This window comes from Peromyscus maniculatus, chromosome 6 (genome assembly GCF_049852395.1).
Source record: "Peromyscus maniculatus bairdii isolate BWxNUB_F1_BW_parent chromosome 6, HU_Pman_BW_mat_3.1, whole genome shotgun sequence".
In the NCBI taxonomy this organism is placed as follows: Eukaryota; Metazoa; Chordata; class Mammalia; order Rodentia; family Cricetidae; genus Peromyscus; species Peromyscus maniculatus.
Window position 1 is genome coordinate 16,108,800 of NC_134857.1, and position 17,574 is coordinate 16,126,373.

The following is a 17,574-nucleotide window of genomic DNA, read 5'->3' on the forward strand; positions in this document are numbered from 1 at the left end:
CCATGATATCTAGTTGGGCACAATGAGTATGGCTTGCTGTTATGTATAGCTCTCGTGGAACATTAATTTAAGCCATGAAATCTGAACACAATGTCAAATATTTAGCTGGAAAGTCTTAAAGAGAAAAAAAATCACTATTAAAAGTGGCTTCTGTAACTCATATTTTGTTTGAGTTTTCCATGGCTGGGAAATGAAAAAGGTCAGAACTCCATGTACATGGTTCTAATTGATCAAATAGCAGAATTCTGGGGGACAAGAACAGAAGCCCATTATTTAAATATTGCGTATATGACTTTGAAGATGAAGCTTTCATTTCACCAACATAGCAATGTGACCCTGAAATAGCTCTGTGATGCTGACAGTGGTCTAGCATTTCACTTGTCTTTTTATTTTTATTTTATTGTGGGGTCCATATTTTAGTAACCACTTACAAGTGAGGATAAATAAATGAGAAGACAGCTATGTACAGCTGCTACTAATTTAAAAAATTGACATGTGATCCCTTCGGCAGATATGACCTCTTTCTAGTTTTAGATGATCTGCTCTCTACAAAAGTGAGCTTTGTAGCAAGGGTAACTAATGGACTGTTTGTGATCTCTTCACAAAAAATGGGGCATCTTTAGTGTTAAAAATTTAAATATACACATGTAAACTTGACTGCATTTATATCTAAAGTTTGGTTTTATTTTTTTTAGGACATGGTCACTCTGTGGAACCCTGGCTGACCTCATCAGCCTTCTGCTTTCTCCTGATTGTCAATCCTATTTATATGGGATATTAAATGACCATTACTATCATACAATTTTATAGAAATTTTAGCTATTTTTAAAGGTTTGCTTTGATTTAAAGAGTGCTACTTACAAAGATAAGTTGGCTTTTCTTGGAAATTTTACCTATATCTTAATTTCTGAAAATACCATTGTTTAAGCACAATAGTTTATAGTAATATCTACCTCATTCCAGTAAATTCTATAACTTTAATGTTTTCAGAATTAGAGAGTTAGGTGAAAAAATACAGCACTTCTGCTTTGCATTACTCCAAACTGCTGCAGTTGCTTTTAGAAGGAAAATTACGATATTCATGGCATGGCATCTCAGAAAAAGTTTTCTGAATGAATTCTCAATTCCTTCAATATCCTTATCTTAATTAGATGAATATCATTAATTCAATAAAGCCCCCATGGTTATTAATTTGTTATTCCTTATATTCTAATGTGCTAATCAAGGAGTGATTCATATAGAATTTAGCCACTGTATCATACCTATGTAACAGGACACACTTGGCATTCAGCAATCTGCCCTCAGGGCCTTTCAAATGCCACTCAACAAAGGTTAGAGTAGCAATAAAGGAAGCTCAGACCCTGATATGTCCAGGAATCTACTCAATAGAAGAGCTGCTATTAGAGAAGTAGTGATAAAACTTCATGAAAGCAATGTTTTGTAAATTATTTGCCTCTGTATCTTCAGAATCCAGATAAGCGTCTGCTGTAGATGTAACCAACCGTCTTATTAAATAAGAAACACAGAAACAATGTAAAAGAGAAAGCCAAGAGATCAGAGCTCAGAGCTAAAATCTCACCCTTCCTCCTGCGGTGGTCTTAGCTTCCCGAAAGAGAGCTATTTCCTTGTGTGTAAGTCGTTTCATAGTCATTCTGCCTTCTCATTGGTTGTAAACCCAAACATGTGACTGCCTTGTCACTGTCTGTATGTACAGCCCCCCCAGGTCTTAAAGGCATATGTCTCCAATGCTGGTTGTATCCCTGAACACACAGAGACCTATGGGGTTAAAGGCGTGCACCACCACCGCCACACTCTGTCTATGGTTCTAATAGCTCTGACCCCCGGGCAACTTTATTTATTAACATACAATCAAAATCACATTTCAGTACAATTAGAATACCACCACAGTCTGCCATACATTTTTGAAAGAAATTATATAATTTTTGTTACTTCATTTTTTGACCTTCCATGAACCAGTTATCTCCTACTTTTTCCTATTATATATCATGGTGTGGAAGTAAAAATATCAGCATCTTCAATCAGCTCATTATATTGAATCCATAAACAGGGAACAGAGGGGGATGAATCCATGCATGCTGGTGCTCAGCACATTTTCTTAATTCTGTAGTGTCCAGACTTCCCCTCCACAGGGAATGAGTCTTCCCGTATCAACTAATGTTAATCCAGATACTTCCCTAACAGGTATATCCAGAGACACATCTCCCTGGTCATTCTAGAGTCTTCAAATTGACAACTAACATCAACCATTTCTAGTAGACTGTCAATGGACACATGTCTGACTTGGTTACTTTAACTGATTGTTTGAAATGGTTTTTCAGATTTTCTGCTTTTCGATTCTCACCTTTTGTGTGTGTGTCCAAGATAATGTTGTCATCTGTGAATAGGTATGACTAAAACTTGGCAAAACCTCATATCTCTGATAGAACCTAATTTGGGGATACCTCATTGCCAATGTTGTTAGGAGAAAGACGCAAAAACATAAAACTCAAATTTCCAATTTCTACTTAATTGGATCAAATACAGAGGTGGGGGTTTTGTGTTGGTCCAGTCTCTTGTTGTCACTAATTCTATGTTTCAATTTCCTTGGGTATAAAATGAGGATAAGGCCAGGAATCTGCCTCTTTGTAATCTCACCAAGGCTTTAGAAGGTAATAATTATACAATGTTTGGGAGAGTGTAACCATACAGAATGTGCAATAGAAATAATTTTTAGGGCAGGGATTGTGGTGGTGCTAAATTTTTCTATAACTGAGGAAAGGTTTATGTGATGATGAACCAATTTTTCTTGGTTTTACTCATAAGGAATCTTTTCAATTCATTCCAGATTACAAATGCCAATGTCTCTCTCCTCTCCATATTGTCCTATGAGTTGTGGTAATGGCTTCCACCATCTACTATTCTGTTTACAAACCCACACTCCATTTTTACATTCTCTTGTTTTGTTGCCTTGGCAAACTGTATTCTAACGAGAATAGAATGACCATGGCCACTGCATGATTGATGAATTCTTATTCATCCTTATCAGCATGTGTATGTATCACTACATATGTTTCATTCAAAATCCATACTATTCTGTTGTATGGTTTTTATATCAACAAGAATGGAAGCCCATCAGAAATCTAACTTTTTTTAAAAATAAACTATATAGTTTTGTCATTTTTAATGGATTATAATATAGACATCTGGCATAAATAATTCTACCAGAATTTTATAAATTTCTATAGAATTCTAATTTTTATACCAATTAACTTTAGTACCATGCTAACTTTAATAGGGATTCAATATTTGTTTCTAACTAGTGTGATTATTTACTTTAAGAACATAAAACTGAATAAAAATTAGACAATTAGCTATCTTGTTTCAAAATAGTGCTGCCTGTTTACATTTGTTTTGTGGATATTTGAGCTGTATATTTAATGTTTAACAAAGATAAATTATAAATATTTTGGTTACTATAATGTTCTTGTTTTTAATTAAATGAAATATACCTTCATTTCTCTCTAACATTTCAGTAAGTAGATACAGATTATGTTCTAAAAATTAAAATTTCCACTAAAAAAATCTGTGGGAATATCATCATAAAAACAATAGGATTACCAATGTCAAAGAAATTATTGTAACAGAAAATTATTATTTTATTGTTACATCTGTTAAAAATTTTGATCCAAAATACTTTTACCTCTATATTTTGTTTGTAGAAAAAGTATACATTTCATATTTATTCTTACTCTATTTAATTGATAATATTTTATTTTATTTCAATTAATTAATCATGATATATTCCCCCTGTTTCAAACAAAAAAACCTGTCATTAATAAGATAGAGAGTTTTGGACAAGCTACAGTGTTCAAATATAGAAGAGGTACTTGCTGCAAGGCTGAGTACAATCCCTAAAATTCACACTAGTGGAAAGAATAAAGCAAGTCCTGCAGTAAGTTATCCTATGACCTCTACAAATGCTCCATAACAATGCATGCTTACATAGACACACACACACACACACACACACACACACACACACACACACACACACACACCATTTAGCCTACTGCTTAGGGCCTATTCAGTACTGCTTATATGTACATGTATTTTGGGCTGGCTATTTGGAATTAGATAACATCTGAGAGGGAGCATCCCTGGATAAAACTGATTGTCCGTCTCTCAGCAGATGTTTATTGCCTGTATTTCTTCATCTAAGGGTAGAGTCTTGAGAAAATTCCACTATGGCACTAGCAGGTTGACTGGTGTCATTGTATAGGTTTTGCTTAAGTAACCATATTGTTTAGATTTCATGGGTGCAACATCCCATTTTCACCTGGAAGACACTGTATAGCACCTGGACTCATGGCCCTAAACTCTAATAATCTGTCTGCTCCTCTTCAGTGATGTTGGTTTCTCTCCTAACTAACTTTATTCTTCCCGTGGCATACATCTTAAAAGATAAGCACTTCAGAGCTCATAAGAAATATTTTCTAGAACTTGGCTATAGATTAGGTTGTCTGCTTTGAACAAAACATTCACATGTTAAATTCAGTCTTCAATTTTGGACATGGTTTCTGAAAAAATGTTAGGGTTAAAGTAATGTATAGGGGTGGCGACCTGTTTTTATGTTTCTCATGAGAAAGGTTTAAAGGTTTTAAGAGATCAAGAATGTGTTCTCTCTCTCTCTCTCTCTCTCTCTCTCTCTCTCTCTCTCTCTCTCTCTCTCTCTCTCTCATGTTCAGAGTCAAACAGAAAGAAATCATTTAACAGGGTAGAATTTATAGGCCTTTTTTTTTTTTAAATTCTCAGCCTGCAAAACAGGCAGAAAGTAAACCTGTTGTTTGGGCTGCTGATGCTGTAGAAGTGTATGATACTGATGTAACATACTATGACAGAGCGGTGGAAATTCTGTTTTGATGGTTCTGGTACAGAACAAAAAAATCTACAAAATATTTTACTTTGTGTGTGAATGTGTGTGTGTGTGTGGGGGGAAAGAGTGTGATGATGTGATGACTATCTGTATGAAAAGAGTGCTTTTGTCCTTGCAAACCTGTGTGGAAGCCACAGACTGATGTCAGTTGTCTCCTGGCACTTGTCATCCTATTTTTGATGCAGGGTCTCTCTGAACCTAGAGCTCACATATTCATCTCTGGTGACATAACATTGTAGGGACTGTCTGTCCTTAGCACTGCGGTTATGGGCTGGGCATATCCAAGCAGTTCGGGTGTCCACTGTGGACCTGAACTCGGGGCCTCATGCATATACATCAAGGACTTTCCCCCATCCCTAGGAAAATGTAATTTTAGGCAAAGCCTCTGTTTCACAAACTGGCCCTGTTTAAGCAGACAGCATCATGAATTTTTCTTCACTAGTGGGATCCAGTTGTTAACCACCTTTCTTCATGAAATGGCCTTCAGAAGATGACTCCAGAGATTTTGTGCAGCTCCTGACCTCCAGTGACACACCTTAGATTATTTTCCTCTTCTGAGTCTCAGTTTCCTTATCATGAAGCGGTGGCAATATTGGGTTGCTGTCTGAGATGGGTATTGTAGAGAGTGTTCCTGACACAAAATTTATCAAATACTATTTTGGCTATTGTTACTGTTCTGTAGCATGTCTGATTCACAACTCAAAAGCTTGACACTTCAAGGAAAACATGTCTTGACAATAAAATTGGAACACTTAGCAAAGCATTAATACACAATATCTTTCCTGAAATGATTTAATTATCTTAATATTCTATAATACTACACAAGAAGACTGGCTTTCTGATTTCCATGACTTTTTAACAACTATTTTGATTTATGAAAATTCCCTGAAAAGCCATAGAAGTCCTGTTGTAAGGAGTATCATTCAACCATGTTTCAGTTCCAAGCTTTGCTAATATCTCATTGCTGATGTCTTCTCAAATATTTTACCAAAAGTATTCATTTGTACAATGCGTCCAACTTCTTCTCAGCTGTTTCAACGTGGATCAATTTTGGTATCAACCTAGTAAAATTATTTCTTTTTAACATGGAATAGTATAAGTTGTTGCTTTTCAGTTGTTGTTGTTATTATTTTAAGTTCTTTGTTCCTCATCAAAAAAAAAAAAACTGTACATAAGATTTGACTTCATCTCTAGTTTGGGGCAAACACCAACTAGAGTGTTCCTGGTGGTCTAGTGGACAATTTTCTAACACTACAGGAGAAACATAGTAAGAAAGAGGTCATTGTAGCAATGACCACATGTGGAAGGAACGGCTGGGCACTTAGCATATATGTGTATATATGACACACTGTATATGTGTGTCAGGACAATTCAATACTTTTTTTTTCCAGCTATAATTTCTTAAAAGTAAATAAGAAAGACTTTCAGAATGGATATTTTCAGAGAAATCTTCAAAACACAATTCATGTATTTTTGTCAAACCCCAAGTCATCAGAAAACTAAGGCTACTGTAAATATTGACATTATTGCACATAAGTTAAAACAAATTTGTATAGTTTTTTTCTGTGCTGAGGAACATTATTGTGAGGATAAAATCTCTTTTATGCCAAAATTCTTTGGTCTATTGACGTGTATTTTACATGAGGTGAAGTGAAAAACCGATTGAACTTTTGAAAGGTTATGTAAGCTATTGATAATATCTAGTAATGTAATACTTTTTTCATGATTGATATTTTTGTAGTTGTCACACACACACACACACACACACACACACACACACACACACATACACACACACAAATCTACCACTGGCTTTTGTCCATCCAAAGCTGTAAAGTTTTCCCTCAACCATTTCTAAATATGACAAATATGTTCATTAATGTGACCAAAAGAGTAATAGTCTATTTCTAGATTCTGCCACTGAATCTCAAATAATTAGTGTATAGCTTACTAATTTGGGGTAAAAAAATATATTTTTCCTTCTTTTTGCAGTGCACTCATTAATAATATATGATCATTTATTTAACCAGGTTTTTTAGATCATAGATGAACTGTTATTTATATGGTAATGGTATTAGTAAACTCAAAAAATTATATTAAAAGCACTTACTTAATTGTATTTTAATATGAAGGAAATTATAGTGAAAACCAATTCTGACAGAAGTGTTTTAACAATTAGGTCTCTTGACAAATTCACTTGAAAGTATAACTTAGCTTTTCCTATATTGCATAATTAAGTACAAGCCTCAGCAACTGACAATGCATGATGAACAATTGGGAAAATAATGTGCAATGTGCCCTCAACAAGAAGGTTCATAGTAGTAAAAACTGAAACTATGCAAGCCCACATGCGTGCAAATATACATGCATACATGCATACTCACACACATATACTCACACTAGTGCAGGCACATACACTCACACACATGCACACACACCACAGGTCGAGGCAAGGAGGTCCTTAACAGAGACAGACACAAATTATTTGAAAGTAAAACTAGTAACAGTTTATACTGACTAACAGTGAAATGCAATTCATCTGATAGGTAAGGTCTGAAATGGGCCTTGATGTGTTAGCAAAGTTTTGAAGATGTTGACAAAGGTGATAGCTGAAAATGATGGTTAATGTTAATTGTCAGCTTGACAAAATCCAAAATTACCTAGTGGCTAGATGGACTTGGCCATGCCTGTGGGAGGCTATATTGACAACATACTGCAGTGAGAAGAGCTGCCAACTGGAAGTAACACCATTGCCTGGCTTGGATCATAGATTTCGTTGTATGAAAAATGGAATGGAGGAATGGCATGTGTCCACTGATTTCTGCTTCTTTACTGTGTATAGTACCTATGAGTTCTTGAAACAGAATCCTTTGCTCAAAGGTATCATCTAGGGAGACTGGTTGTGTACTGCCAGACGAAGTCCTTAGATTTAGCTGAATTTCCCCTCCCCTTTTCTCCATCTGCTTCCACTCACTCCTTTCTTCATCATCCCTATTGCAAGCTGTAACTTGAAAGAATACATTTTGTAATACATAAACCTTAGAACCCGCAACAACAATTATTTTAATAACAAAAGTTACAAAAAATCCACATTTGTGGATGACATAACAATTGCCAAATGATATCTGGTCATGTGAGCAATTTGTGCACAACTATTCATCGAGGACTTTGTACTTAATAATAATAATAATAATAATAATAATAATAATAATAATAATAATAAATAATGACTTGTTAAACTTGCAACCCTGAGATTGGTATGATTATTATGATTCTTATTGATCCTAAAAAATTAATCCTCTGATGTTTGTAAAATGACTCATGAAACATGAATCTAGAAAACCCAACCTGATGGTTTTCAACGCAGAGAAGGGAGAAGGCAGCAAAGCTTCATTCATGTGTAAAGAGGCAACATTGTAACTGGTCAATTAGAAAGTTAAAGTTAGGACAGCATAGGCTGCCTTTGAAGATTTGAATCACTATAAACAACTGGGTAACTGACATCATTCTCATCATAAGGTTTTATTCTTCTTTATATTTTCTTCTCTTTCAGGCTGATGTCATCGACGTGAGTTATGGAACTGTAGATGATTTAAAAAGGATCACAAAATTTAAAAATACAACAAATCAAATTGCACTCCTGAAATTAGGAAAATTACCACTGCTGTATAAGGTTAGTATAAAAGCTCTTATTTGGTGATAGAGTAAATGAAGTTTTTATTGCTGTTTAAGGTAGAGGCTTTTGAAGTTATATATATGGAGAGAGTGCATATGTGTGCTTGTGTGCGAGTGTGTGCGTGTGTGTGTGTGGCATGCACATGCTCCGGTGTTTGAGAGAGAGAATTATAAGAAGCATCATTTCCAAATTAGAATAAATTAATATATTGATAGAAAAAGAAATTGATGCCTGTGTTCCTTAAATGAGGAGATGCACTAACGTGGGGGCTGGGAGTCTGTGAGCTCCCAGTCTATAAAGGTCCACATCTAAATTCTGATGAAATTTAGAACTGGGGCTACATATTCTCATAACATATATGAAACTTCCAATCTGTGCTCAAGATTGGCTGATTTCCATGTGCATCCATCTTCTTTGATCAGAATCTAACTGACTTATACTCTTCTGTGATTAATTTTGTAAACTCTGTAACTTCACATGACTGCCTGCACTTGGGACTCCAATTAAAATATAATATTCTAAGGAGATGTAGAATTTTTATTTATTTTTTATCTAAATTGAAGTTTATTAACACTTATCCACTAGGTATATCTATATAATTAAAGCAATTCAAACTAAATACTGGATAAGGATTTAGCACAATCCTTATCCAGTGCTGCGGGTTATTATTTCATTTTCTATTTCTGTTTAGAATGGTCATTGTGGTTATTTCACAGGAAGCCCCTTGTTCTGAAGACACATTGAACTTTTTCTTATCCAATTTTTAAGGGTTTTTCTAATCCCCAATCTCCAAAAAATATTTCCAGAACTGTTGGATGATGATGGCACATTCCTTTAGTCCCAGCACTCAGGTGGCAAAATCAGGTTAATCTCTCTGTGTTTTATACTAGCCTGGTCTACTTGGCTCACTGCATAGCTCCAGGCCAGCCAATGCTTCAAAGTAAGACCCTGTTTAAAAAAAAAGGAAAGGAAGGAAGAAAAAGAAGGAAGGAAGGAGAACTCTCTCTACATATTTTTCATTATCTTTCAAGGATTACTTAAATCAATATTAGATCATTTATAGTTGTGACATAGTTTTAAAGATCAAAAGGACAGTGATATTATTTTGTGCTCAATAATCTTTTGAAATGCAGTAAATACTTTTAAACAGTCACATATAGTTACAGAAATCATGCTCAATCAATGTATTCTATTTGGACAAAAAAATAATAAATATAGTCATGGACAAAAAATAACAAAATAGCAAGGACTGTGGAATCTGGATTCAGAGATCCACAGCCAGACCCTGGTGGAGCTCCGGGAGTCTAATTAGCGAGAAAGAGGAGGATTTATATGAGCGAGAATATTTGAAACCAAGGTTGGATAAAGCACGGGGACAAATAGCCAAACGAATGGAAACACATGAACTATGATCCAAAGGCTGAGGGGCCCCCAACTGGATCAGGCCCTCTGAATAGGTGAGACAGTTGATTGGCTTGATCTGTTTGGGAGGCATCTAGGCAGTGGTACCAGGTCCTGGGCTCTCATTGCATGAGTTAGCTGTTTGGAACCTGGGACTTATGCAGGGACGCTTGGCTCAATCTGGGAGGAGGGGACTGGACCTGCTTGGACTGAGTCTACCAGGTCGATCTCAGTCCTGGGTGGGGAGGCTTTGCACTGGAGGAGGTGGGAATGGGGGGTGGGCTGAGAGGAAGGGGAGGGGGGCAGGAGGGGGGAGAACAAGGGAATTCGTGGCTGATATGTAGAACTGAATGGTATTGTAAAATAAAATAAAAGGAAAAAAAACCAAAATATTAACAGTAGTACATACATGTAACCCAATGCTGAAAATGACTCCATATTTGTAGAGGTAACCCAAATGAGTACTTTAAATGGAAGAGGAAACCAGAGTTACACAGTTGATGTGTGTGCGTTTAATGTGTTTATTGTACCAATTATGAAATGTGACTTAGGTTAACTTTAGTAATTGATGACATCCTCATCTTTACACTTGACTGAATCTACATGTTATACAATGACTGTGTATTTTAAAAGAGAAAATGCCTTTAAAATTTCAAATTAAGAGTCTGGAGCAGTGGCTCCATGGTGAAGAGCCCTTGCTGTTCTTGTGGAGGACCAGTGACCCACCTTCCTGTCAGGTGGGTAGTTTGTATGGCTCGTGGATGGGTAAGTCTTTTCTATGCCCGGTCAACCAATTCTCTAGAGCATATCTGTGCCTGCTTTTTAAGTCTGAAGCTTAGAATATGGACTAACAATCTATTTGGCATGGGGTAGTTCTTTGATACTATAAGCTTTGTCAAAGATTTGCTTTGATCAATCTTCAAAAAGTCAGAGTGCTCTCAGAGGCAGTATGTGACCTGAGATCTTCATAAATTCTCAATTTGCTAATGAATTCCACTATGAAATATTTTTTAAATAAAATACTATAAAACATTTTACTTCTTCTTATGTACATTTTCAGTATCTGCAGTAATAAATAAATGGTGTATACTCTATAACATGTAAAATTAAATAAGTTACAATGGACATAGTTTCCACTATAGTCTAGGTCCTAACACAAGAGCCTTCACATGGAGGAGAAAATAATATATGGAGTAAATTATAAGTAAACACATAATTAATTAACTATGTCATTTCAGCACAGTAAAACTACACTTGAATATACAAATCCTATTGCTATTCTTACAAATGGAAAAGTATAGGTCATGTTTCTAGTATTGTCATAGAGTGAGTTATTAAAATGTTTTATTCTCATTATATGTATTTTAAACTTAAATTGAAAATTTTAAAGATTTAAGTATCCTAACTTTTTTTAGATTCCTAAAAATGAACTATTTTATGTATCTGATAAACATGCTATACAATAGGAAAAATGAAAATCATATGATCCATCATTCTATACCATGGTGCCAATACATTGCTGTATGATTCATGATCAGTGTGTGTTGCATGAAAGACTTTCCTTTTGAGATACAAACATACAGAATAAATGAGGAGTATTGCTTACAAATCATCAGCCATCTATATCTACAATAGTCAGTGAAGTCTATGGTTTTCAAATCTTCAAGACAAGTGGAAGATTATTAGGAAATATTCTAGTTAGGTATCTAAAAATCCTGACAAACACTACATTTTGAAAATTAATTTCCATGAAGCATGTGTGTACTATTTGCTATTTTTGTATGTTTGTGAGGTCTATATTGATTAATTTATCCCAGATATCATTTTTCTCAGAAGGCTTTGTTCAAGCCAGATGATAATTGTTCTCAAAAGCAAATGAGCTACCAACCTTCTTCAGTCGTAAGGCTTGGGGAATAAGCAGAAGAGGGGTGGAAAGAATGTAGGAGACGAAGATGAGGGGCAGCTTCTGAAATGCTGCTTCCAACCATGAAATGGCCATTGCATTCATGAACGCATAACCGCACAGAACCCAAACAGGCCACTTCATGTGTTAGAGGATCATCAAAATGGGAGAATGTTCACTTAATTTCTCATTCTATTTCCCCAAATCAAAATATGGATGTATTTACTTGTTAAGTAGCAAAAATAAGTGGTACATTGGACAAAGAGTGAAAAGTAAATCTTATTTCATTTCCTAAGATTTTTGAAAATTTAAATTAATTCATAAAGAGTGTAAGAGGGGTTAGAGGACATCAAGAAAACAAGGCCCTCTAAATCAATATGAACAAAACTCATGTGAACTCACAGAGACTTGAAGCAGCATGCACAGGGCCTTCATGGGTCTGCAGCAGGTCCTCTGTGTATATATTATGACTTTCAGTTTAGTGTTTTATTGGATTCAGTTTAGTGTGTACATTTTCTTGGGCTCTTTTCTTGCAGTTGGTTTGTCTTGTGCAACCAGATGTGATAGTCTTTGCTGTATTTTATTATATTTTATTTTGTTGTACTTTAAAAAACATGAATGAATGAATGAATGAATGAATGAATGAATGAATGAATGAATGAAAACCCAGCCACTCAGGAAAAGGTTACACCTGCTGGGAGAGGAAAATCAGTTTTCTCCAATAAAGTAGCACTGGATAGATCAGCCACTGGAGGATAGACCTCATGTTCAGGTGAAGTAGTTGACCAACATGTAACGGATTCCACAGTTTTTCTGTGTTATTTGGTTAGAGTTTAGCGGTTTTTTTTTGAGAAAGAACTTAAAGTTGGGTTGGTAGGGAGAGGGAGCAGATCTGGAAGAACTTGGGAGAGGGGAAGAAAATGATCAAAATATATTTAAATTTTAAAATTGTTTAAATAGTATAAAATATAATAATAAAAAAGAAAATTTTATGTGTACATATAATACATTCTGGTTACTCCCTCTACAATCTTCTTTTTATCTCCCTTGTCAACTTCTCCTCCTCACTGCCTATACTTTTCCTAGATTCATGATGTTTGGTTTTGTTGTCTGACCCATTTAGTTTAACCACTGCCATTTGCATGACTACTTTATTTGGACTATCCACTGGAACCTGAGAAGGGATCCTTTCCCCAAATTTTGCAGCGGTCAAGAGTCAGGCACTCTGGGCCTCTCCTCTTCCATTGCTACCTGTTTGTGGAACCATTCTTGTACAGACCTAGTGTAGGCATCTTTAGTTGTTGAGAATTCCTGATTCCTATGGCTGTATATTGTCCAGAAGATGGCATTTCACCATATTCTTCTGTATTTTCTAGCTCTCTCCTTTCTGCCTCCTCTCCACAATGTTCCCTTAGCCTTGGAGGAGAAGGTCTTGTTAAGTGCTGTCTAGGTATAAGAGTGTATTTACAAGGTGATTTGATGCTATGCCAATTTAACTAAAAACAGAATTAAGTTCCCCATAACCTTCCTTCCCATGAGTGTTTGACTATATTTACAGTTCTGGGCATTTTGTCCCTCCTGTAAAGTGAGCCTAAAATCAATTGGTTACTTTCATAATTTCTTGCCACTATTACACAAATATCTACATGCTGCCTGACAAATTGGTGTTGTTTGCGGAATTCACAACTGGTTAAAATCATTGATGACATTCCTTTCCCATCAACTGTCTTAGCAATTTTGTTGTTATGAAAGCTAGGAGGCAGACATGAGACTGCTAGGTAAGTTCCAGCCTGAATTTCTATTTTGTGAAACCAAGGTGTGTGGTGCCTTCACCATCAGGATCTTATTTAGGTCTGAGAATAACCAAAGAGGATGATGAGAACCCAAATTCTCTAAGGCCTCTCTGATCAATGACATTGTTCCATTCTAACTACTTCTGATAGGTGAGGAGTATGCAGCTATGAGCACCGTAAGCTTTATGTGCATTGTGGCAGTGAGGCTGACAAGTTATGAAAGGAAAGAAACACATTTTCCTATTGAAACTTTCAAAATACCATCTTTCCCTGTTACAGAGAATACAAACAGTTTGAATGGCAACTTTAGAATATTTTTGGACAAAGTTTATTTAAATGATGTCACTGCTGAGTTAAAGGTGATTCTAAATTTGAAGACACACTTGCTTCTGTTTTACCTCAAAGCAATTTTTGCTAGTATTTAATGAAGAAAAATAAAAGGCAAACATTATCTTGCTACTTAGAAAAGATGTACTTTGTTCACTGAATAATTTAATGGGGCACTTCACACCCAGTTCTCAGAAGTAATTATAAGAGACCTGTGCCTCCATAATTTGTAATTATAAGATTCCAGAATGCTTTCATTTGTCATAGAAAATGTGGTCTGGACTTGCCCTTCATCTGTCCTATGGTGGCATGAGCAAGGGAGAGAAACACTCTCTCTAACTCCTCGTCGCCTGTGGCAGGTGGGAGAGCAGGAGAGCTAGCCCTGCCTCTCACCAGCTGCAGCACTCTGCAGAGTGGTTCCTGTTACCACTCCCTGGGCAACACAGTAGAGCCGGCCCTGGTGGTGTGGGCAAGCCAACCTAAGAGCATGAAAGGAGGAGAGTTCACCATGGGGGTGAGATAACTAGATAATTAGAAGCTATACCTATGTTTGTGTTTATCTAATCACATAGATATTAGCTTAATTATATCTTTAATTTATTTAATTTTCATTAGATATTGAACCATTCAAAAACTATCAAATTATAACAAGTAACATCATGAGAGGATTTTTTTTTGTTTTGATACCTCTTATTGTGGGATACTGAGAACAATCATCTTCATATTCATATTTATTTTGTTGCATGAAGGGATGGAAAATTTGATTTCTCCCAACTAAATGTTGCTGTGTACACTTAAAAAAATGAACACAAAAGAGAAAAAGGACAAATAAACAGGAGGAAATGGAATGAGGGATAGAGAAGAAATGGAGGGAGAATAGAAGGGGAATGGAGAGAGACACAGAGAGAGATAGAGAGAGACAGACAGAGAGACAGAGACAGAGAGAAACAGAGAGACAGAGACAGAGAGGGGGAGAGAATGAACAGTTAGGGAGGATGGAAAGAAAAGAGGAAGAAGAGGAAATAGACATTCTTTCCTATTTAATCCCTAAACCATCATTATTTCAAAAAAATTCTAAAACATAAAATGTAGCCTAAACATTTGGAATCATTAACCTAGAGAATACATTATGGGAATACTCCCCCCTATTTCATATTTTAGATTTTCCTATCCTTCTCATGTCTGGTTGGCAAATTTTTAAAATGTTTCAGGGATTCACAGTGTAATTCATCTTCCCTATTTACTCTGTGTTCAATGGGGAATTTGTTTAAAATTGTATAGTAGAAAATATTGCATGGTGCAAATTATGGCAAACAGTGTTCCTATTGCTCACTGGTTATGGTACCTTGGAAAACAGTCTAGCTGCTCCCCATGTTACAATCTGCACCATAATTATACAGGTAGTCTCAACTAAGTTTGTACTAATATTAAACCTCTGGCCAAATGTTATTCATATTATTATTATGAACAAGGTTGTCTACTCTTTCCATACCTATTCAATATAGAACTTGAAGTCATAGCTAGAGCACTAAGACAACTGAAGTAGATTAAAGGGATACAAATTGAAAAGGAAGAAGTTGAAGTATATTTATGTGCAAAAGATATGATGGCAAACACGAGTGACCCAAAAATTTACACTAGAAAACTCCTACAGCTGATTAAGACTTATAGCAAAGTAGTTGGATACTAAATTAACTCACAAAAGTCAGTAACCTCCCTATATACAAATGATGAATGGTACAAGAAATAAATTAGGGAAATGATATATTTCATGATAGCATTAAATAATATAAAATCTCTTGGGATAACTCTTACAAAGCAAGGGAAAGACTTGAATGGTAAAATCTTCAAGTCACTGAAGAAAGACATCAAAGAAGATATTAGAATATGGAAAGGTCTCCCATGTGCATGCATCAGTAGGTTTAACATAATAAAAATGACCATTCTATAAAAAGCAATCTATAGGTTAAATGCAATCACCATAAAAATTCCAACACAATTCTTCATAGACCTTGAAAGGACAATTCTGAGCTTCATATAAAAACACACAAAAAACAAAGAAAGAAAGAGAAAAAGGAAAAAGAAAAATAACAGGATAGCTAAAATAACTGCATAATAAAACAACTGCTAGAGGTAACAGCAGCCTCCAGTAATAAAAGAGCATAAATAATAAAATAGCATTGGCACAAAAATGAACAAGTGGATCAATGAAATCAAACTGAAGACCCAGATGTAAATCTTTACACCCATGGAAACCTGACATTTAACAAAGAAGCCAGAAAGTCACACTAGAAAAAGACAACATCTTCAACAAATGGTGCTGGTTAAACATGATGGCCACATGTGGAAGGAATCAAAGAGATCCATACTTATTATCCTGCACAAAACTCAACTCAAAATGGATAAAAGACCTCAACATAAAACTAGGTCTACTGAACCTGATAGAAGAGAAAGTGGGGAACAGGCTTCAACTCTTTGGCACAGGAGACAATTTCCTGAGCAGAACACCAATAGCACAGACACTGAAATCCAGCACTAATAAATGGGGGACTTCATGAAACTGATTTTGCATATCATAGGGCAACATCATTTGGAAAAAGCAGTAGCCTATGGAATGGGAAAAGATTTTTACCAACTACACATCTAAGAAAGGGCTAATGTTCAAAATAACTAAAGAACTCAAGAAACTAAACAAAAAGAAAACAATAACCCACTTTAGAAAAATGGGGTATAGATCTAAATATGTAACAGAGGAAACATAACTGTGAAACACATAAAGAAATGTTCAACGTCCTTATCCATCAGGGAAATGCAAATCAAGACTACTTTGAGATTCCGTCTTACATCAGTCAGAATGGCCAAGGTCAACATGACAAGTGACAGCTTGTCCTGTTGAGGATGTGGAGTAAAGGAGCACTCATACATTGCTGCCGAGTGCAAACTTGAACAGCTACTGTGTAAATCAGTGGGTAGTTCCTCAGGAAGCTGGAATCGTTCTACCTCAAGGTCCAGCTCTATCACTCTTGGGCATACAGCCAAAGAATGCTTTATTCTACCACAAAGACACTTGCTCAATCTTGTTCATTGCTGCTCTATTCACAATAGCCAGAAATGGCAAACAACTTAGTTGTTCCTCAATGGAAAACAGATAAAGAAAATGTGGTACATTTACACAATGGAGTATTATTCAGCCATAAAACAAAATGACATAATGAAATTTGCAGGCAAATGGATGAAATAGAAAAAATTCCTGAGTGAGGTATCTCAGACCCAGAAAGATAAATATGGTATATATTCACTTATATATGACTATTAACTGTTAAGTCAATGATAACTAAGTTACAATCCATAGAACCACACAGGGTAGGTATATAGTAAGGGACTAGAGAGAACAGATAGATCTCATCAGGAAAGAGAAATTAAATGGATAGTTGTGTATGATTGGGGACTGGAATGGAAGGATCAAGGGGATTGTGGGATAGAATATGGGGAGAGAAATCTAAAAGTAAGGGTCATTTGAGAAATAGTATGGAAATCTAAT

The 17,574-nt window shown here is 35.6% G+C and overlaps 1 protein-coding gene across 8 annotated transcripts in view; it reads left to right on the plus strand.

Annotated features, from left to right (window-relative positions):
* Naaladl2 (N-acetylated alpha-linked acidic dipeptidase like 2) overlaps window positions 1-17,574 on the plus strand; it is a 1,286,850-nt gene that overhangs the window by 716,607 nt on the left and 552,669 nt on the right. For all 8 annotated transcript variants that reach the window (XM_076573982.1, XM_076573983.1, XM_076573985.1 and 5 more), the window contains one exon: window positions 8,487-8,606. In XM_076573982.1, coding sequence (XP_076430097.1) covers window positions 8,487-8,606 — 120 coding nt within the window. The remainder of the gene's footprint in view (window positions 1-8,486; window positions 8,607-17,574) is intronic.